Source organism: Mesoplodon densirostris, chromosome 7 (genome assembly GCF_025265405.1).
Source record: "Mesoplodon densirostris isolate mMesDen1 chromosome 7, mMesDen1 primary haplotype, whole genome shotgun sequence".
Classification (NCBI taxonomy): domain Eukaryota; kingdom Metazoa; phylum Chordata; class Mammalia; order Artiodactyla; family Ziphiidae; genus Mesoplodon; species Mesoplodon densirostris.
In genome coordinates, this window is record NC_082667.1 from 8,997,830 (window position 1) to 9,020,030 (window position 22,201).

Consider the following 22,201-nt stretch of genomic DNA (forward strand, 5'->3'; position numbering starts at 1 on the left):
TGGATCAGATGTAAGAGAGCCATCCTGGCCCCAGCTCTGTCACTAATGGATCATGTGAGCCATTAGGTAACTCCCTTGCCCACTTGGGGCCTCAGGCTTCTTCTTTGCTCTCTGTGGGGTCTTCCATAATGCTGTCGACTGAATGTGTGTCTGCCCCCCAAGATTCATATGTGGAAATCCTAATGCCCCGAGGTGATGTTATTTGGAGGTGGCGCCTCTGGGAGGTGATTATGGCATGAAGGCGGAGCCCTCATGAATGGGATGAGGACCCTTATAAAAGAGACCCCACAGAGCTCTCTGGTCCCTTCACCGAGTGAGGACACAGCAAGAAGACAGCTATCTATGAACCAGGAAGTGGGCTTTCACCAGACATTGAATCTGGTGGCACCTTGATCTTGGACTTCTCAGCCTCTAGAGATATGAGGAATAAATTTCTGTTGTTTATAAGCCATGAGTCTATGGTATTTTGTGACGGCAGCCTGGACAGACTAAGATAATCTCCCAAACCCTAACCCAGTGACAATGTCACTCTTGTCTTTCTTCGCCCATGACTTGGCACTGTGCCTGGGGTGGAGGAGACAGTGTTCCTGTCAGCCTTGCTCATATGTGCCTAGCGCAGCAGGAAAGTCCAGCTGCCCTTGGAGGTCACTGTATACCGACTTAGGGGGAAGGGGGGAGGAGGGGAGAGGGGGAGAGGAAGGGGCATCAGGCAGGGAGGCCACCTTCAGTGTCTGTTCTCCTGGGAGGAGGTGCCACTTGGATCAACTCACATTCCCATACTGGGTCACTGTCTACAGGCAGAGTTCTGCCACCTCCATCGCTAAGAAGGTTGGGCATTCTGGATGGAAAGCCAGGCTGCCACGTTGGCAGAAGCAACGTCGGTGGGAGGCAAAGGGGAAAGCAGAAGTGGGCAGTTTTTACTGGGGCTCAGAGGGGGATACCCAAAGTGGATGATCTGGGGCCTGTGGGAGCATGGGGACTGGAAGAAGCAGCAAGGAAGGCTTCTTAGAGGAGGTGATGCAGAGTCAGACCCCAAGGAGAAGCAAAGGACTGCAAGGACTGGCAGAAATAGGAGCAGCAGCCCATGGAGGCATGAAGGCGGTCACTCTCAAGGAGTTCCCATCTCACGGGGATGGGCCAAGAGCAGCCTCAGACTTGGAGCTGGCAGAGGGGAGTCGGTACCAGCTGGCTGTAACTGGCTTCCTGGAGGACGAGGGGCGGGGGAGGCCGGCCAATGACTCATCAGTGTCTGAGATGATGTCCCCGCGTACCCAAAGCTGCATGGTTGCTCCTGGCTGGCTGGCAGCAGGTGTGTCTGGGGGAACACTTCCACTTCCCCTACCACCTCACCATCCTCCCTAGGGAGGACAGTGCCTGAGGTCCCCAGCCCCAAGGACAGCAGGGACATTTTCTGGCCCTGGCGGTGTCCTTAGTGGTTCCAACAGTGCTGGGCACATAGCAGGCTGTCTGTGAATCCCTGGGGAACGAAAGCCACAGGACTTTGGCCCTCCTTGTCCCCTTTGCCCTGAACTCCCTTTCCCTATGTAACTGCATGGCTCTCTCTGTGCTTAAATGTCTCCAGAGGAAGCCCTCTCTAGCCCCCAACTCATCTCTTGACGAATGAATATGCCAGGATATCATGGGAATGCAATCAGCCAAATCCAGAATGGAGGAAATTCTGTCCACAGAACAAGCCACTGTGTTCTTAAGAAAAAAGAAAAGAAATAGGGAAAAAGAGGAAAGAAAGGCTGTTACAGGTTGAAACCCATCAACCAAATGCAGTGTGTGGAATGTACTTAGACCCTGATTCAAAGAAATCAGTTGTAAAAAGATTCATGGCAGAGTTCCAGAGATCGGTTGCGCAACAGTGTGAATGTACTTACTATTAAACTGGACACTTGAAAATGGTAAATTTCATGTTATGTGTATTTTCCCACAATTAAAAACAGGTTGGGCTTCCCTGGTGGCGCAGTGGTTGGGAGTCCGCCTGCCGATGTGGGGGACGCGGGTTCGTGCCCCGGTCCGGGAAGATCCCACATGCCGTGGAGCGGCTGGGTCCGTGAGCCATGGTCGCTGAGCCTGCGCGTCTGGAGCCTGTGCTCTGCGGGAGAGGCCGCAGCAGTGAGAGGCCTGCGTACCTCAAAAAAAAAAAAAAAAAGAAGGTTTTTAAAAAAAGATATTCATGGACCAATTGGGGGATGTGAACACTGTGTGGATATTAAATGACATTAAGGAATTATTAGTCTTTAAAGTGTGATATATATTTTACTCAAAAGAGTCTGAATTTCCTAGAGATACAAACAGACCTATCTGCAGATGAACTGATACAATGTCTGGGATTTGCTTTTAAATAATCCAGAAGGGAAGGAGATGTGGGGAGATAAAGATAAACCAAAATTGGCCATATTTGTTGAAGCTGGGATACATCAGGGTTCATTGTTCCTCTCTCTCTGTCTCTCTTCTTTTGGGTGTGTTTGAAAATGTCCACCATTGGGAATTCCCTGGCAGTCCAGTGGTTAGGACTCCGTGTTTTTACTGCCGAGGGCCCGGGTTTGATCCCTGGTCGGGGAACTAAGATCTCACAAGTCACGCAGTGTGGGGAAAAAAAAATGTCCATGATCAAAAGGGAAAGAAAAGAAAAAAGAATAGTGCCCTTCCATCACGCCCAGTGCTCTTGCCTGCTGGACACACTGAGAAGCTCCTAGTTTGCTGTCTGCCTCCCCTGGAATGGGTGTGTGGGGAGAGCTGGGGTGCTCTCTCTCTCGTTCACAGCTATATTCAGAACACCTGAACCGTGAATGCCTCTCATCCAGCTGGCAGCTGTGAGCCCGGGTCTGCGTGGCCCCTTGAGCCTGAGCTTTGAACAGCACAGTGACCTTAACCTTGGAGGGCCATGGATTAGTCTCTCTGAGGCAGTTGCTCACCCAGGAAGATGTGGGTGCCATGGTGGGCAAGTGGTCGGGTCAAGGAGAGGGAGTGAAGGGACAGGGCAGGGTCTGGAAAGGAGAAGCCCCTCCCTCTGCCCTGTCCCCTAGGGCAGCCCAAGCTCATGTGGACATCATCATACCTGGCACTGCTTTTGTAGCCTCCAAGTACCAAGTCCAGCCTGAGCCAGGGTCAGAGGTCGCTGAGGGAGGCCAGGGCCAGCAGGAGGGACCCACCAGGGGCTCAGAAGCCTTTCAGGAGAAAGAGGCAAGTGAGGAACAGGACTCCCTACATCCTCAAAACCCTCAGCTTGGTTCCCAGACATCGTCACCTGAGACAGGTGTGATGAGCACCCCTCCACATTGCTGTGAGCCCCTCCAGCGGGTACTGCCAGGCACAGGGCATGATCCCGGCAGGGGCCAGGCCCTGGAGGGCTCTGGAAGTTGGCAAGGCAGGGCACTGGGCACCACTATGATGCTCCTGAGCAAAGGAGGTGTGAGCGCTTGTTGTCTCGAATGAGCTTCCTGACTACCATCTCTGTCCACTCCAGCCCCAACCCCTGAACCTACCCTGGGTCCCCAGGCTCTGGAGGGAAGGTGTGTCAGGGTCTTCCTAAAGCACAAACAGGCCATGGCATGCCAGAGACAACAGCTCTGCAGTCAGACAGACCTGAGCTCAGCCAGGTTCTGCTCCTTTAGCCGCTCTGGGATGGCAGGCAAGGTACCACATGCAGCTCAGGGTGCCTCGGTTTCCTCACCTGTATCATGGGCACAAGGTCGGGTGACCCACAGTGGAGACCAGGACAGGTGTCCTGTCTGCACCCCACAGCTCCCAGCACCGTGGCTGCCCAGGGGCCTTCATCCACGGCTGTGCAAGCTGACCCTGCAGGGTGCTTGTCCCAGCCCCTGCTTCCCCGGGCCTCCTAGATGCAGGGCCTGAGGAGACCTGAGGCTTTGCTGTTGGTGTTAGGGAGGCCAAAAAGGTGGCTCTGTTTCCTTTCTCTTCCTTTCTCGTGGTGCACTCTGTCCACGGAGTGAGGCTATTTGCTCGAGGGAAGGAAGGGACTGGCCAGATTCGGTGATATGAAGGCACCTGGTTCCGGGAATGTGGGAAACAGACACACTGGTGTGCTGTGGAGTCACCTTACCTGTCACACCTGCAAGCAGCAGCCTCCATCCTGCCTTGGGGAGGTCAGCTGGGTGCCCCCTTCCCAGAAGACCCTCCGTGGGGACAGACGCAGAGGCTGCAGTCCCCTCAGAGACACTCTCCCACCCCAGCCCCCAGCCTCCTCCACACCTCAGGGGTGTGCAGGACTTCACAAAGGGCCCTGAAGGCAGCCTCATTCCAGCCACTCTGCAGCCTGGCTGTGTGTGTGAGGAATGGGGTGGGGGGCCCCTGGAAAGGGAGAGCGGGTTGGAGGAGACGCGGAGTCCGGACCAGAGCAGTGACAGGACTGGGCGCTGCTTGGGGGCCCAGCCAGTGACCCTCCCCCTTTTCCAACCGTGCTCCCCACTTTCCAACCACGGCCGTACACACTGCAGTTTCTCTTCAAGGAGGGAAGGGCCTGCTTCTTCCCTGGTCTCGGACTGGCTTTGCCCTCAGGGCCGTTACTGGTCTCCAAAAAGAGCTCCCTGACTGGACCACAAGGAGGGCAGCTGTGAAGGGTGGCAGGTGGCCGCCTTCAGAGCACAAAGGAGTACTGGGGACTAGGGGCGGGGGTACGGCTCAGGGGTCGGGCGGCGGCATCCTCTTCCCCCCGCTCCTTCACTTGGTCGTGGCTGGACTTCAGCATCACACCTGGAGAACGTCACCACCATCAGCCACTCGGGTCGCTGATATTTGCAAAGGAGGTTTGATTGGTGTCACAGGCTCTAGGACTGTGGCTCTGGCCCAGGTGGCGGACCCCAAGCAATCCTTCACCTACGTTCAGAAGCTCCCTTCTGCACTCTGGGTGCAGCCACGCCCCGGGCTCCCCTCTCTCCGCCTCTCCCTGGAAGCCCAGAGATGCCCACAGGCAGCTCCCAGCCACACATGCTCATGGAGTCCCTGGGGTCCTGGCCGAGGCTGGGCAGATCCCTGCCACCCAGGATGTGGGGCTTAAGCCATGGAACAACCACGTCACCAGCAGTCACCATGGCAGCCACCTCGTGCAGAGGACCACGCTGCAGGGACCGGCCTGCACTGCAAAAACGTCGCATAGGAATACACACCAAGAGGGCACCAGACAAACATTTATTAAGCACCTACTATGCACCAGACCCTATGCAGGGAGCTAGGGAAGTGAAGTCAATGCAATCCAGCCCTCGCCCAGAAGGAGCTCACAGTCTAGCGGGCCAAACCTTCAATCATAATTAACAGCCGCGAAGGTGTATTTAGCTTCACAATTGCACAATGAGCTTTTATGTAAGTTCTCCCAACTGTCAACACCCAGCAACACAACCACATTGTTTTAAAAGCACATTGGCATAAATGTAAACACAGTCACACGATTGAAAGGACGGACAGCGACCACCTGTGACAATTCATAGTCTGTGTTTCAGAGCCAAACTTTCAGCATTACTTATATCTTCCTATTAGGAAGGATGCAAGTTTTGCCAATTTGCAGAAATGGTGGTAGAGATACAGGGTAGTTCTATGGCCCCCCGACATCACGCGCTGGTGCAGCCGCCCTAGACACGAGGGGTCCTGAATCCTTGCCCTCTTTCCCCCCACCACACCACAAATCTTCTGGTCTCCCCTGGAAGAGGGCCCCAGATGTCCCTAGGCTCTTTCTCCCGAGCTCGTCAGATGGGGAGAAAGGACCACTTCCCATGAGTCAACCACGCTGAGATCACTCACACCTGGCTGAGCCCACGGGTGACACCCGCTCAGAGAGGCACACAGCACAGCGTGCTCAAGCCCAGACCCTTCCTTATTTAGGGACCAGCTCTCTGGTCAGTCTCAAAACCTGATGGGGTTGGTGTCACACAGGAACAACTGCCCTGTGAGCCCTGCCTCTGCCCCGCCTCTCCCCGGCTGCGCGGGATCCATCAGGGGCAGTGGGGCAGTCCAGGTGCAGAGGGTGGATGGCCCTATTTACCTCACTCACCCCTGGATTCTGAACGGGACAGTGAAGTTTGGGATATGAGAGCCCTCTGCCTCTCGAGAGCCCCCTTCACCAAAGAGGAAAAACACAACCCTACACAGATTTGGCTGTTGACAGTTAATTTAGGAGGATAAGGGGTTAGGAATCTGGTGAAGAGATCCAAGTGGACCCATCTCCGAGCCCGGGGAACAGGAAAACCAGCCAAAGGCTTGGTGTAATTAAGCCAAGGAAAGGGCAGGCAGACCATGAGGCTGAGTGTTCAGCGCTGAAAGGTTGGGGGCGTTCAGGACCCCACCGCCTGCCTTCCTTTCCTGGAGCAGGGGGAGGGGAGGCTTCTCTTCCCCTGCACGCTGGCCACAGCCAGGGCACTTTGTAAAGGTCATTACAAAGTGAGTAATTACAAAGGCTTACCAAGTGAGTCAGAAAGTACATGTTAAAGGTGTTTCTGACCCCATGTGGAGGGCACGGGTAAGGGGAGGGGGCGAGGTGCCCTGCTAACTGACTCAGCCTCAGTCTGCTGGCCGAACAAAGCCTGCCCTGACCCTGTTCCAGCCTCTGGGGCAGCAGCTTTCTGGCTCAGACCCAGAACCACCTCTTAGCCCTCCTCAAGGTCGCTCCAGGAGGCCAGATATCCTGCTAGCAAACCCCTTCCCCCAATGATGGCCCAGACGGAACTCTCTTAATAAAAAAAAATAATTTATTGTCAACAAAGGAGATATATACAACAGGAAAAGGGGTGAAGAGGAGAGTGTGAGTGACGGAGCCCCCAGGTAGGCTGCTTCAGCCACCTGCAGGGATGGAGCAGGAAGAAGAGGTAATGGAGGCCTCCTGGTTTAGGAGCCAAAACGGGTGGGGGAGGAGAGGCGTCCCCCGAGGTAGTGGGACTCAGTTCAACACCGTCACGACCACCTCTTGCGTAAGGCACTGTGCCAAGGGAGAATGGTGGGGGGCTGAGAAGGTGGGAGGAGGTCAGGGGGACAGAGAGGTCTGGGTCAGCAAAAGGATCGGGTGGGTGTTCTCCATAGGCCCAATGCCCTACCGAACGACAGCCCTCGGCATCCCCGTCCCCCTCAGGGCCTGGCCTCACGCCTCACCTCGGGGAGACTTTTCCAGCGTCCCCGAGTCATAGCGGATGCTGCCCACCTTCCTCTCCTCCATCCTGCCTTGGCACCTAGTTTTACTCTCTCCATCAGGTGGCCGAGCTGGGCAGCTCTGAGTGATAAGCCAAAGGCAGACAATGCCTCCTCTCCCTGCCCTGAAAAGCAAGAACCTACAGGCCACTCCCTGCCTCTGGCTGCCCCCCGACAGTGGTGCTGGATTCCGACAGAACCGCAGGCCAGTCTGGGCTGTCACCTGCTCCCACACCCTTGGTGCCCTGGGGATGCTTGGACCAGTCTTGCAGGAGGCTGACTGCCGGGGGCTCCTCCAGCCGCACGCGGATAACCTGGAGATCCAGTGTCCCGCGAAGCCCCGGAGGGGGAGCTGGGCAAGGATGGGAGCAGAGAGAGAGTCAGGGTCCTCCAGACAATCTACCTTGAGGATGTCCCCCGAGGGTCTCTGTAAACCACACCCCCATTTCCTGGCCTTCAATTCCACAGCCCAGGACCTGTGGTCTGAGGAGAAGCCCGGGGACAGTGGGAGGCTGTGCTCCTAGTTCACCCAAGGACCAGCACCAACCACAAGGGCATCACACCTCCGCAGGCATCAGCGCAGGCCCTCTGCAACCCTCCTCCCTCATGTATTCTGGCACACGGATGCTTAGTGCTGTACTCCGCTCCCCTCAACTACCTTCAGCTGACTCTGTCTCATCTAGAACTTACTGGGCACCCTAGCCTGATGGGTTCTGCCTTGTGTGGGCAGAGGTGGTGGGGTGGGGAACACCCCAAAGCAGAAAAAGACATGACTGTGCCCACAAAGGAGCTCCCAGGTGAATATGTAGGGCGGAGGAGAGAGCACTGGACGGAGAGTCCTGGGTTAACGTCCAGCTCTGCTTTGGAACCTCAACCAGGCTCTTCATCTCCCGAGTCAATACCTACCACACAGGGGTCAGATATCCACCTTAGCAGCGTGGAGAAGCTACTCACAATGGGCAAAACCAGGCCTAAAGACAGGGGAACATGAACTGCTGACAGCCACCGTTCAGGTACCAAAGTGTCCGGCTCGGCATGGGCATGTGCAAAAGTTACATCAAAAAACAAAGCCAGAAAACGGTGATTGTAACTGCTGCGGTGTCTGTATTATTTGTGGTTTTCTTCTGCACTGTTTCTAGAGACCCAGTGATTTAAAATCTGGCAGAGAAAACAGGTACAATTTTGCTGTACTGTTTGCCGAGATTTAAAATGACTCAACGGCGGCCACGGGGTCGTGCGACCGAACAAACTCTGCTTTGTAGTCACATGAGCTGGTTTGTCTCCCTGACAAACTCTAAGCTCCTTGAGGGCAGGTGGAGCCTACTCACTGGCTCCTTAATTCAACAATAACTTACTGGGCAACTATACTGTGCCCAACACGAGTCCAGTTGCTGGGGGTTCCCCAGAACGTGGAGCAGGCCAAGTGGCCTTCCTGGAATTTACATTCCAGTGGTGAGAGCCAATAAACAGGATGAACAAAGCAAGAATGCAGTGTAATATATACAGACAGAAGCAAAGTAAAAAAGTACACCAGGGAAGGGGACGGGGTAGCGGGGAGGGCCTCACAGAGCTGATGTGTGAGCAAAACATGCAGGAAGCAAGGAGTCAGCGGCGTGTCTAGCTGGGGAACAGCGTTCCTGACGGGAGGAAGAGCAAATGCAGATGCCCTGGTGGGCAGGAGAGGTGAAGATTCTGGTTTGAGGACCACCGGTCTCCACGAGGACTCTGACTTTTATCTGAAGCGCGACAGCGACGGTGCTGGAGGGCCCTGAGCAGAGCAGTGCCAGGATTCCACTTGTGTTTCAACAGGGGCTCTGGTACAGAGGGCAAAGATCAGAAGCTAGGAGACAAGTTCAAAGGTTGTTAAGGAAGCTTGGATGAAAGTAGCAGCGCTAGGGGTGGTGACAGGGGGGTCAATCCTGAGCATCTTGGAGGTGGGGCTAACAGGATTTGCTGATGGACGGATGCGGGGTCTGAGAGAGACAGACGATGACTGAGGGTTTGGTCCAAGCAAACTGAAGAACGGGGCTGCCAGCTCCCTGGGGAAGGGAAGACTGGGGGCGAATAGAGTGGCTGGAGGTGAAGGGAGGAGACGGGGGGTTCCGTTCAGAAACGCCGTCGGAAACTCCGAGTTTGGGGGATCTTTTAGGCAACCAATCAGACACGTCATATGGGTAAGAGAGAGGCTGGAACCGAAGGGAGAGGTCTGGGGTGGAGGAGAAAGGCGGGACTGTGAGCACAAGAACTGTCCTTCAAGCTGTGAGCCTGGAAGGGATCACCCAGGGCGTGAGTGCAGATCCTGACCCACAGTTGGGTCATTCATTCATCCAGCAAATACAGAAGGAGCACCTATTCTGTGCTGGGCACTGGGGATATTACAGTAAATGAAACAGGCAAACATCCTGACCCAAAGGAGCATATCTTCTAGAAACGGGAAGAAAAATAAACATAGGATCCCACTTGGGGAGCTAGGAAAGAACAAGCAAGAGAGGCAGGTGCAACCCAGGCATGCTGCTGCCTGAGAGGCCAAGGGCAGAAAGAGTCTCCAGGAAGGAGGGAAGGAGGGAGGGGTTCCTTGTTTTTGCCAGGTCAGGAAAGATAAGGACTGAGAACTGACCACCAGATCTAACTTTATGAAGTCAACGGCAATGTTGCCAAAGAAGCCATTTTGGTGTCAGGTGGTGAGCATGAGTTTGACTCAAGTGGCTTCTAAAGACAGACTGGAGACAATATAGAAGAGCTCTCCAGCTTTGCTGAAAAGGCTTGGGGATAAATGGGACAGTGGCTACGACAGGAAGAGGGGTCAAGAAGGGAGAAACAACAGCTTTGCGTAGGCTGATGGGGAAGACCCAGAGAAAAGAACAGCTCCTGGTCTGACGGAGAATTGATTCCTGGCCCTCATTGCAGGCGGGGTGCCGCATGGGAGAAACACACCTGCCCAAGGCTCAGTTTCCTCTTCTGTAAAGTGGACATAATAATCCTTTAGGGCTTCCCTGGTGGCGCAGTGGTTCAGAGTCCGCCTGCCGATGCAGGGAACATGGGTTCGTGCCCCGGTCCGGGAAGATCCCACATGCCGTGGAGCGGCTGGGCCTGTGAGCCATGGCCGCTGAGCCTGCGCATCCGGAGCCTGTGCTCCGCAACGGGAGAGGCCACAACAGTGAGAGGCCCGCGTACAGAAAAAAAAAAAAAAAAAAAAAAAAAAAAAAATCCTTTATAAGGTGGCCCTGTGGATTTCAGGAAAAAATACATTAAAAGAACTCAGTACAGGGCCTCCCTGGTGGCGCAAGTGGTTGAGAGTCTGCCTGCCGATGCAGGGGATACGGGTTCGTGCCCCAGTCTGGGAGGATCCCATATGCCGCGGAGCGGCTGGGCCCGTGAGCCATGGCCGCTGAGCCTGCGCGTCCGGAGCCTGTGCTCCGCAACGGGGGAGGCCACAACAGTGAGAGGCCCGCATACCGAAAAAAAAAAAAAAAAAAAAAAAAAAAAAGAACTCAGTACATTGGAATTAAGTGCCAATTCTTCCTGATAGCAGGGAGGGCAAAGGGGTGGGTGGTGGGGAGGGGAGTTTCAGGAGAGCGAGTCCTGAGGTGCGGTAGAGAGATCTTCTTTCAGAAGCAGTGCATGAGCAGAGCCCCAGGCCATCAGAGAGCAAGCCAAGAGAACTTCTCTGTCCCTGGGACAAGCTGCAGCACCCCAACCCCAGAACCACCTCTACTTCTCTCCTGGCCCAAACTGGTCTGCTTCCCCAGCTTCATCCCTCTCCCCTTCCTCCACACTTGTGCATGTGTGTGTAAATGTGTACACCTTCTCCAGGGGGTGGCTGGGGCCCACTTCTCTCGTTTCTCACTAAGGCTTGTCTCTGAGCAGAGACTCTGGAAATGTCACCACCAGAATGACAAGTGAAGGCAGCCGCCATCCACTCATCTGTCAAAAAATCTTCCCTGAGGGCTTTCTTGCTGCCAGGCCCTGCTCTAGGTGCTCTCTCTCTCTCTCTCTCTCTCACACACACACACACACACACACACACACACACACACAGAGGCCCTGTTGTAGGTGCTCTCACACACACACACACGCCCTGTTCTAGGTGCTCACACACACACACACACCAGGCCCTGTTCTAGGTGCTGACACACGCACACACACACACACGCACACACAGAGGCCCTGTTCTAGGTGCTCACACACACACACACACACACACACCAGGCCCTGTTCTAGGTGCTGACACACACACACACAGAGGCCCTGTTCTAGGTGCTCACACACACACACCAGGTCCTGTTCTAGGTGCTGACACACACACACACACACCAGCAGGACAAAGAGGCTTTTTTCCACCATCTGCACACACACGCGCGCGCGCACACACACCCCCCCCAGCAGGAGGCTTTTTTCCACTGTCTGCGAGTGGGCCCTCAGGGCTCATCTCCTCTCCTGGCCGGGACGCCTTCCCCACCTTCAGCCTGGGAGGTCCCTGGAAGTCCAGCCAAGTCGTCCCTGACTGCTTGACACACATACCCATCAGGTCAGCTGACCTGACCACAGTGACTCCCCGCCCCCCAACTTTTATATCCTCGATTTAAAGTGGTAGGATCTTTACTCAAATAAGATCTTTGGAGAGCTTCAATGAAGAAAACAACTCAAAGTAGAGACATTCTGGTTGAAGCCTCACAGGTTTCTGAGAAATCTGAGCTTTGGGTACTTAAAACCCCAAACCAACCTGAAACCACTGGTCTGGAGCCTGTGCTCTGCACAGAACCATCGTGGGCACCACACTATTCTCTATTTGCTGACTTGTACCCTTAGGCAGACTGTGAGTTTCGTGGGGACAAAGGCTATGGCACTCCGGTCATTTCCCATAGCTGGGCTGCAGGAACACTTGCTGCTGTGTCACTTAGTACCTCCTGCAGTTTCTGGACTGTCTCCAACCTCCCTAGGTCCCTGCCTCTGCCGGGAACACCTCTCAGCCCCCTCCATCCCTCTCACATCATTCAATCAGCTTGCTGAACCCCAAATCTCAGGCTTTGCCCACTCACCCCAAATAAACCTGAGATCTCAAGGATGCCCTTCTCACCTACTGGTCACGCCACACAGGTGGGGTTTGGGCACAGGGTACTCCAGGGGTCAAAATAAAGGCCCCACTTTCAAGAATGAAACCAGAAGACTCATCAGCCAGTGGAAGAGATCAGCCATTTAGAGCAGGGGTCCACTGACAATACGAGGGGGCCTGGGAAACACTCAAGTCCAGGCAGAGCACGGTCCTGGGGAAGCAGGACGGGAAGGTGACTCAAGCTGAAACCTGAGACAGTTAAAACCTCACAGGGGTGAGGCCTGCCTCCAGACTAGAAAAAGTGGTAAAAAATAAATAGATGAAAGCACACATGCAGAGACGTGCACACAGAGCTTTGTAAAAGGTCTGAAGGACGCAAGCCAAATTTTTGACAGTGGTCACCACTGAGTGATGTGGGCTCAAGTGACAGGTTTGCCTTTTTCTTTAGGCAAAAAGTACACCTCCTTTCTGAGAGCCCTGCTCTGGGGAGCCTCCAGTACCCCATGTGCCATCTTCCTCAGGCCTCCAACTCCAAACGCCCATTTCAGGCAGGCGGGACGAGGCACTCTGTGTGTCACACATTCACTCCTTCAAGAGCCACTTTCTGGGGCTTCCCTGGTGGCACAGTGGTTAAGAGTCTGCCTGACAATGCAGGGGACGTGGGTTCGAGCCCTGGTCCGGGAAGATTCCACACGCCGCGGAGCAACTAGGCCTGTGCATCACAATTACTGAGCCTGCGCTCTAGAGCCCGCGAGCCACAACTACTGAGCCCGTGAGCCACAACTACTGAAGCCCGCGCGCCTAGAGCCTGTGCTCTGCAACAAGAGAAGCCACCGCAATGAGAAGCCTGCGCACCGCAATGAAGAGTAGCCCCCGCTCGCCGCAACTAGAGAAAGCCCGTGCGCAGCAACGACGATCCAACGCAGCCAAAAACAAAACAAAACAAAACAAAACCATTTTTTGCGTCTAAGATGCTGCGAGCAGGGCCTGGCCTGGCAAGATAAAGAGAGAGAGGAACCAGGCTCAGCCCTGCCCTGCTGGAACACAGGACAGTCTCATCTCAATTCTGCTACTGCTAGGTTACGTGACTGTGGTAGCAGTGTACTGGTCCTTCAAAGATGTTCAAGTCCTAATCCCCAGGACCTGTGAATACGGTATCTTACACGGCAAGGGAGAATTAAGACTACAGATGGAACTGACATTGTTAATCAGCCAACTTTAAAATAAAATAGAGATCTGGATGATCTGGGTGGGCTCAGTGTAATCACAAGGGTCTTTAAAGGGGAAGGAGAAGGCAGAAGAGTCAGACCCAAAAATGGCATCCTGAGAAAGACTGCACTGGCCATGGCCTGCTTTGAAGATGGAAGCAGGGCACAAGCTAAGGAATACAGGCGGCTGCTAGAAGCTGGAAGAGGCAAGACTTCCTCCTTTAGGAGCTAGAAAGAAACTCAGCCCTGCTGACACCCTGATTGTAGCCCAGTGAGACCTGTTCCAGTCCTCTGACCTCCGGGACTAAAAAGTAGTATATCTGTGTTGTTGTAAGCCACGAAGTTTGTGGTAGTTTGTTACGGCAGTCTCAGGAAATGAATACAAGGACCGTAGAGGAGGAACCATCTCTCTGAGACTCAGTCGGTCCATCTGGAAAAGATACTTTTATAAGGGCCAGATGAGCTGCATATCAAAGTTTCTTAAAATCAGAGAACATGATAAAAACACAAGCGCTTACTGCTATTATTAGACGTAAACTGAGCTGAGGTGTCTGCTGAGTGTTCGCCCCTTCTATTCTGCTATCGGTCCCATTTAGGCCCCTGGTCCACCAGGGCCAAGGTGGGCACCTCAGGCTCCAGCTGGAATCAACCTTAACTGTGGTGATGGGTGTCGGGCTTTGGGGAGCACTGGCCTAACCCAACCTAACAACCAGCCAGGACACTGCCAAGGAGCTCGCAAAAAACTCAGCTCTCTGGCTGGCCGCTGTATTTAAATCCACCTGCCCTCGGCCCCTCTCCCAGGGGACTGGAGCACCAGCCACCTCTACCCTGGGCTCTGCTGCCAAGCAGCCTCGTGGAGGCCAGACCCCAGGGATGCGGCCTTCCTGACCCCGCACTTGTCATCCCCTCTCAGGAGCTCACCTGGGGAGGGGCTTTCTGGCTGCAGAAGACCTCCTTCTGCCACTCTCCCCTCTCTGGGCGAGTCCTTGCTGTCTGAGGCCCTGAGCTGGGTGTGGGAGAAGAGCTGGAGGACAAAGCCAGCGGGGAAGCTGCCGTCGGTGAAGTGCCGGACCTCGGCGGGAGCTGCAAAAGTCTCGGTGGGTGAGTCGGGTGAGGGGGCACCTGGAACGGAGGACAGGATGGAACTGTGAGGTCAGACTCCCAAGGGCTGAGCCCATGGCCTCAGCTGAGGTGCAGGTGCCCTCTGCCACACATCCCCCCACCCCGCCAGGGTCCTAGCTTTCCTCCTGGAACCCACACCTTCCTCGCCTTCACCTGGGTCCGGGTCTGGGTCCAGGTCCAGGGTTTTGGTCATGGGTCTGCCTCTTTTCTTTCTGACCGGCTCCTCCCCAGGGGGCTCCTTCCATCTCTGACCACGTGGCTTCTTGCTTACCGGCTCTGGGACAGGGGCCGCTGCAAAAGACAAGACCTTTTTAAGAGGCCTGATTGCCGTAACCACAGGGCTGCTGAAGGTACCTGCCCAGCAGCCTCTCTCCACCCAGATGGCAGGGCCCATGCTTCCCCTCCCCGCAACTCAGCCTCTGAGGCTTTGGGATGACTGACCAGGAAGCTCCAGAGGGCGGAGTCCCCTGGGCCGGCTCCTTCTAGGGAGGGAGGGTTTGTCCTCTGAGTCGAGGAGAACGACAATCTCTGCTGGCATTTCGGCAGGGTACGGGTTGGAGTCTGGGTCCACTTCGACCTCCTGGCCCGAGTCTGAAGGGGGCAGATGCCAGTGAGCAACAAGAGTCCTGACTTTTCCTTCCCCCTCCACCCCTCCCCCAGCCCAGCTACCTGAATGGGGTGGGGACAGCTGCTCTGCCCTGAAGTCTTCCAAAAGGGCCACCCCCTCACTCCAGGCCTCCAGGATATTGCTCTTCTCGGAAGGGCTCAGGTCCAGGGTGTGAGGGTGCTGCTCCAGGATGTGGGCGCGTGCCGTGTCCGCCGAGGGGGCCTGGATCTCGGCCCCACACACCATGCACAGCGCCCGCCCGCTGCCTCCCGGGCTGTTCCCCACCAGGAACTCCTGCTCCCAAGACACCTGCTGCCTGGGCTCCTCACAGCCATCGCCGCCTGCCTCTAGCAGGCTGGGCCTCGGCGGTGGGGTCTTCTCCTGCTGGGCCACTACGGAGGGAGAGGAGGAGGTGGGGACTGTCAGTAAAGGTGCCCACAACCAACAATACAGAGAACAGGATTCCCCAAACCTGGTGGCATATGTAGGGAAGGAACTTTCCCACCTAGAGTCTCTTTCTCCCTTCCCCTGGAGCCCACGAGGCACTCGCCACGATAAACACAGCCTACATGCCTCGGCATCCTGCTACCTCAATCTAGTCTCGGACCACAGGCCCAACAGGTACTTCCAACAGACTGCGTTCCTGCCTGTCTTCGGCCTCGGCAGCCCATCAGTCTGGCAAAGTCCTCTACTTCCTTCATGGCCCTGCTCAAAACCTCAGCCCTGTGAAGCCTTCCTGACCTCCCACCCCTGGCAGGTGATTATATCCACGTGCGACTACCAGGCCACAGCGAAGCACTTCCTTGAGGACAAGAATGGTAAATTTTGTCATCTTTCTGTCCCCGCAGGGCCTGGCACATAGGAGAGGAGACGCTCAATGAGCCTTCTCGGGTCAGTGAATGGCATCCATGCCTGTTCCTCCACTTGTTGAGGCCCCTTCAAGAGGCCTCCCATCCTGTCGGAAATAGCCTCCCCTCCCAAAGCCTTTGCAGCAGTGACCTCGCTCGTCCCTACTGGTCGACACAGCATCTGTTCCCTGTGCGTGTGGACCATAAGCTCCGACAGGATGGGAACCCTTCTCAGCTCAGCAAAGGATGCAGGCTCAGACCCACATTAGCCTGGTAGCTCAGGGCTTCTGATCCCTTGTCGCTGCATCTCCCTCCCACCTGAGAAGATGGAGAGAAAGACAAATATGGGAGACCCTAACACCTGGGGACTACCTGGAAGAGGTGGCATTTGAAATGGGTCTGAGAACTGGCTTGGTCTCAGAAGGTCTAGCTCCAAGGCTGGGTTGTACCCCTCTCCCATGTGACCGTGGGCAGGAATCCCTTGGTTGCAGTTGGGCTTTCTTTCCCACCACTCCTCCAAAACAGCTCTTGTCAAGGTCACCAGTGCTAAACCCAGTGGTCAGCTCTTCAACTTTGCCCTTTGACAGATGGCTTCTTCCATCTTGATTTTTGTCCCTTGGACTCCAGGGCACCACCTTCTATTGGTTCTTCTCTTACTTCACTGGGGCTCTTTTTTGGGCACCCGTGCCAGTCCCTTCTCTGGAACAGAGTCGTCTTCTCACCCAAGGCTTGTCTGCCGTCCCTTAGAAAGCTGCCATCTGCCCCACCTGAGCTCCCTGTTCCCCTCACTGCTTCATTTCCTACTCGTTCCCTTTGTCTCCTGATTACACTGTAGGTCCAAGACAGCATGGATTTTTGATCCTTCACAACTGTATCTCCAGCACTCGGCACAGTGCCTGGCATGTAGTGGCATTCAGCAGTGTTTGATGAGGAATGACTCAGTCTCCAAACTGGAATCACTGGAGCATTCCACAACCGTCCTGGCACCCCATCTTTATCTACCTCCTTCCTCTGATGGTCTCAGCCCAGTGCCTGCCTGCTGACAACTCCCATGTCTATACTTCTAACCAGACTCTCCCAGGAAATTTAGATTTACATGCCTTACTTACCATCTGACATCTGTGCTTGAATGTGTCATAAACTTCTCAAACTTGCCATGTTCAAACCTTAACTCCCCGTCTCCCGCAGGCCTGCACTCCAGTCTTCCCATCTCGGCAAATGGGAAGTCCATCCTTCCAGTCGCTCAAGCCAAAAACCTTGAATTCGTCTGTTTTTCTTTCCCACCCCAAATCTTTCAAGAAGCTTCTGCTTCAGGACCTTTGTACTTGCTATTCTCTCTGCCGAAAATTCTTAACCTCCAATTATCTACAGGGTTCTCTCCCTCGCTTCCTTTGGTCTGTGTTCAAAATTCACCTTATTAGAGAAGGCTTTCCTGACCACTTGATATTCCAAATGAAACACCCTCACTCTTTTCTCCTTACTTTGATTTCCTGTTCTCTGAACCACCTGACATGCTATACATTTATTTATCTTCATTTATCTCTGGTCATTAGTATCTACATATATGTTTCAGAAGAGCAGAGTTTCGACTTTCTTTATAGCGATTAGCATGCCCAGCCTAAAACAGTGCCTGACATATAAGAGGTGCCCCCAAACACTTGTTGAATGAATTCACTTCTCTGGGGAAGGAGGATGCTCTCGCAGGGTTGTTGAGAGGGTTAACTGAGACAGCCTGGCACTGAGCACTCGAGAAATGTAAGCAGAAGTACAGAAAGAACCTCTCTTTTGGATTGAAAGCTCTGAGAAGGGTAGTGGCCTTTATTTCCCTCATTTTATAGCACTCTTGATTCCAAAAAGGAGAGGCAGTGCAGGGAGACATCACCATGTCCTGCTGAGGCTAAATGAACGGCCTTGCTCTTAACCTTTTGGGTACTGTCCCCCTGAGGGACGGGGTATCTAGGCATGAAAAGATTTTGCATTTTCATGAATAGTGTGTCTTCCACTAAGGTGGCTCTTTGTTTTCTAACGGTTTGCAAGATCCTGAGGACTGTTGAAATCGGTGAGGGAGGAGGGGAAAGCGAGTGCTCCCAGACTGCTCCTCAAACCCCTTCCCGAGGCCAATCCCCTTCTAGAGTGGCTGAGGGCGCCCGTAGCAAGCACTCCTTTTCCAAAACTAGGTGTCCTATGCAACCCCTTTCACCCTTGCAGCGCTAGAATCTGACACCTGTGGCTTATGCAAGTGCAAGGCCCCGGGATGGTGAGGGGGGCGTAGGAAAGCTTTCTGCACGGAGCGCCCTTAAAATCCACCTTTTGGCGGGCTGCAGCGGCGCCTGCCTCCACCCACCGAATAGCTCCGGACACCAAGGTGCGGGGCCGCTAGCTCCGGCGTGAAGGCCCTGCCGCCCCTCGGCCGAGAACACGGCCTGGCCCCTGGGCCTGCCTCTGCCTCTGCCTCCGCGGTTGGGGGGGAGGGAGGGAGAGGGGGAGGGGAGGGAGAGGGGGGAGGGGAGGGGGGAGGGGAGGGAGAGGGGGGAGGGAGAGGGGGAGGGGAGGGAGAGGGGGGAGGGAGAGGGGGAGGGGAGGGAGAGGGGGGAGGGAGAGGGAGAGGGGGGAGGGGAGGGAGACGGGGGAGGGGGTGGGACCCGCCAACGTCACCTCGAAGCCGTCGTGCTGGGCCCGGGCGAGGGGGCGCTCGGGCACCGGAAGATCCGGAGCTCGCGGGGCGTGGATCGAAGGCTCCAGACCCTGGGCGGGGGAGGGGGAATTCGGGGAGGCCTGAGATTCCAAACCCCGCTGGGGGTGGAACAAGAGGTCGCCAGTACCTCAGACAAGGGGGAAGGGGGCGCCCGGGCACCAGGCCGGAGTGGAGTGGGGGTGCTTGAGCCCCAGACTGGAGGTGCGGGAGGGGGTACCCAGACCCCCGACTGGTGTGGGGAGGAAGCCCGAGCCCCGGACCGTGACGCGCAAATGGGATTCCCCTCCCATTCTCACCTCTGAGCATCGGCTCGGGCCGCGGGATTACGGCCACCACCATGGCCTCCTCGTCGTCCTCCCCTTCCTCGCATTTGAGGGTCACCTCGAAGCAGTCGAGCGCGGCGCCCTCGGCCTTCAGGGCCATGGCGCGGCCGGGGGGGCTCTCAGTGACCGGACGCCGGAGGACTGGCGCGCAGGCCTGAGCGCAAGCCGGCGGCCGCCTCCCGCCCCGTGCAGGCCCCTCCCCGCCGCCCGCCGCTCGCCGGCCCGGCCTGCGACGGGCGCGTCTGGGCCTCCCCGATACCTAGAGCGTCGGGACCCCGGGGGGGAGGGCTCAATCCTGGGCTCTAGACCCCCGCCGCTCCCTTTTATGGAGGCTCATTGTCGGCGCTCTCCCGGCCGGCCCGCTGCGGGCCCGCCCCCAACTCCGAGCGGCCAATAGCGCGTGGCCCCGCCCCGGGCACGCGGCTCCGTTAGAAACCCCGCGACCCGCAGGGGGCGGGCAGGGCAGCTTGCTTCCGGCTGTCCCCCGGCGCGGGGGTGGGGGTCTTGGGCCCGCGGGAGAGGACGTTGAGCTCCCCCGAGCCGGGAGCGTCCTGAGCCGGCCGGCCGAGCCTGGCGGGTCGCCCTTCATTGAGACGCCAGTCGGGCACGTTGGCTGGCACGAAGAGCGCTACCAAGTGCCCCAGGATTTTGAGCGGGATCTCTCTTGCCTTTCCCTGAACAAGCCTTCCTCCGCCAGAGGATGTCCGGGGCGCGAAAAGAACCGGTGGGGGAGCGGAAAGCGCCTTGGCGTGGGAAGAGTAGAGAATGAATTCCTTCCGATTCGCTAGCTCTGTGATCTTGGGTACGTTATCTGTTTTCTTAGACAATTTCATCCTTTATTTCAAAAAACATTGTGGAGCCTTCTGGACAAGGGAATGGAAAGATGAAGAGCCAAGTGGAGTGTTGTGGGCGCGCGTAAACCACCCCGAGGGTTGTGATTTACATTTTTAAAAAGTGAGTCCAGAGATTGTGACCCTCCCCACAGGTCACGCAGAAGTCCTTGAGGGCTCCAGCTCCACGCTGGTCCAGTTGCCATGACGCTGCTGCATCATAATTCTATTGTGGCTGAGCTTTGACCTCTGTGACATAAAATGGGCATCTCCCTCTGCTGTAGAAGCCCTCATGAAATTTCAGTGGAGAACATGCCTGACACTGAAAATCCGTCTTAAAATGCCACGGTATTAGACCAGACACAGTAGTAATCAGAATAATGTAGTAGGTTGGGGTGGGAGGGGAGATGTGAACTAGTTTATGTGGACTACAGTATGGTTTTAAGTGAATGATTTTGTTACTTTCACATGTATCCAGTACTTTAAAGGTTTTACAAATAAAGGTATTACCAAGCCTGTTTAACCTATTTCTATCTAATGGTTGTTCTCTACCCTTTTGCTACAGATCCCTTCCTTGCGCTTCTGCTCTGCTCTGTATTGCCTTGCAGGTTGCAGTTTCTCAGGCTTCCAGGACAGCTGCCTTTCAGGCTTGGGTTTGGCCAGTGGGAGACAGTGGCAGGAGACTGGAAGTTAGGAGGTATGAAAAAGCCAGGTTACTTCTTCTCTTTCTCTCTCTTCCTCGGGCTCTGGCAGGTCTCCAGCAGCAGGCGAGGCTCCCCTGTGGTACCACCTCCTACTGGATTAGGCTGCTGTGGTTCCAACTTCCGATGGTGGTCCTCCCCGCCAGGCTCCACTAATTCCATCTCCTCTATTTGTCCCTCCAGTTAAGGAGTGTGGGCAGCTTCTGGTTTTTGCTAATCTCTGGGTTGCCTCCTTGTCTGCTGTTGGGTTTCTCAGCCCTTCCATCACCCGTGTCACCAATCCCCTGCATTAAATTCTCTGTTTTTACATTCTTAGAGTGGTTCCTGTTTGTGTGGTTGGACCCTGAGCGATACAGCCAGTATTATACCAGGCACTTTGTAGACATTATTTCTTAGACCTCACAAGTCTTATGTAGTAGACTGTGTTGTTCCCATTTTACAGAGCAGGAAGTTGAGCCTTAAAGGGTTAAATTACTTGCCCAGGGTAATACAGCACGAATCCTATTTCATCAAATCTAGCATGAGCATTTTTCCCTACATGTTAACATCTTTGAAATGGGGGTGCTTTTTTCTCTAATGGACATCAATGTGAAGTTTTAAGACTATCAAAAAAGTGTAAGATGGGGACTTCCCTGGAGGTCCAGTGGTTAGGGCTCCGTGCTTCCACTGCAGGGGGCATGGGTTGGATCCCTGGTCTGGAACTAAGAAAGTGTAAGATGGCCCTTCTGATATTCAGATAGTGATGATACCAGCAGAACATAAACCATGCTGTTAAAAAAGAAGAAGAAACAACAGGCCCCAGAGCAGAGTCATTTGCCCCCATGACAGCAAACCAAGACTTAATTGCATTTTCAACCTCTCCCAGGAATGTGACCTATAAACAGATAATCTGAAATTTCCTGATCAGCACTAGTGAGGTAATCTGCATAAAGACCCCTTCCGTTCCCTTCTCCCAAAAAAGAATATGACCTGGCCTGAAATAGTTCTTTCCTTTTGCTAATAACTTCCCTTCCCATCCGTCCTTCCTTCTGTAAAACCCTTCCATTTTGTACAATTCCGCGGAGCACTTTTCTTTTACTGGATAAGACGCTGAATCATTAAATAAAGCCAATTAAATCTTCAGATTTATTCAGTTGAATTTTGTTATTTATCAGTGCTTAGAATGAGACATGCTTAGATGCTCAGATGGGGCCACTTTGTGACCACAAAAATGACTTGGCCTTTCTCTGAGTGACTGGGTCCTTTTTTTTTTTTTTTTTTTTTTTTGTGGTATGTGGGCCTCTCACTGCTGTGGCCTCTTCCGTTGCGGAGCACAGGCTCCGGACGCGCAGGCTCAGCGGCCATGGCTCACGGGCCCAGCCGCTCCGCGGCATGTGGGATCGTCTTGGACCGGGGCACGAACCCGTGTCCCCTGCATCGGCAGGTGGACTCTCAACGACTGCGCCACCAGGGAAGCCCGGTCCTTTTTATTTTTAATTTTTGGCCACACCACGCGGCTTGTGGGATGTTCCCTGACCAGGAATTGAACCTGGGCCCCCCCGGAATCCTAACCACTAGGCCACCAGGGAATTCCCAATTGGTGCTTCTTTACCAAAGATACAACTCTAGCCCCCTGTGAATCCTCCTGCCTCCTAGGTAAGCATTATAAAGATACCCAGTCTGAATTGCCTCCTC

The 22,201-nt window shown here is 54.9% G+C and overlaps 1 protein-coding gene across 7 annotated transcripts; it reads right to left on the reverse strand.

The window, feature by feature from the left end:
* Positions 1-3,153: 3,153 nt before the first annotated feature.
* On the reverse strand, positions 3,154-19,346 carry SPINDOC (spindlin interactor and repressor of chromatin binding). Of its 7 annotated transcripts, none has more exons than XM_060104224.1 (7): positions 18,970-19,346; positions 18,634-18,723; positions 15,193-15,522; positions 14,965-15,114; positions 14,662-14,814; positions 14,323-14,523; positions 3,154-3,176 (listed from the first exon to the last, which is right to left on the reverse strand). In XM_060104224.1, exons 1-7 carry the CDS (start codon positions 19,094-19,096, stop codon positions 3,169-3,171), a joined length of 1,059 nt encoding a protein of 352 aa, XP_059960207.1. In that variant the 5' UTR covers positions 19,097-19,346; the 3' UTR covers positions 3,154-3,168. The 7 variants fall into 7 exon arrangements, with proteins under 7 accessions (XP_059960207.1, XP_059960202.1, XP_059960201.1 ...); XM_060104219.1 differs by lacking the exon at positions 3,154-3,176 and adding an exon at positions 6,690-7,492 and having other exon boundaries at positions 14,677-14,814; XM_060104218.1 differs by lacking the exon at positions 3,154-3,176 and adding an exon at positions 6,690-7,492.
* Positions 19,347-22,201: the final 2,855 nt, after the last annotated feature.

Bases quoted from the DNA above. Each gene is read 5' to 3' on its own strand.
- SPINDOC (XM_060104218.1), bottom strand. From the start codon at position 19,096: ATGGCCCTGAAGGCCGAGGGCGCCGCGCTCGACTGCTTCGAGGTGACC. The intron at 14,815-14,964 runs GTCAGTCATCCC...TGTCTTTTGCAG, and splicing joins CCGCCCTCTGGAGCTTCCTG to CGGCCCCTGTCCCAGAGCCG. The intron at 7,493-14,322 runs GTGAGCTCCTGA...ATCCTTGCCCAG, and splicing joins GCCAGAAAGCCCCTCCCCAG to CTCCCCCTCCGGGGCTTCGC.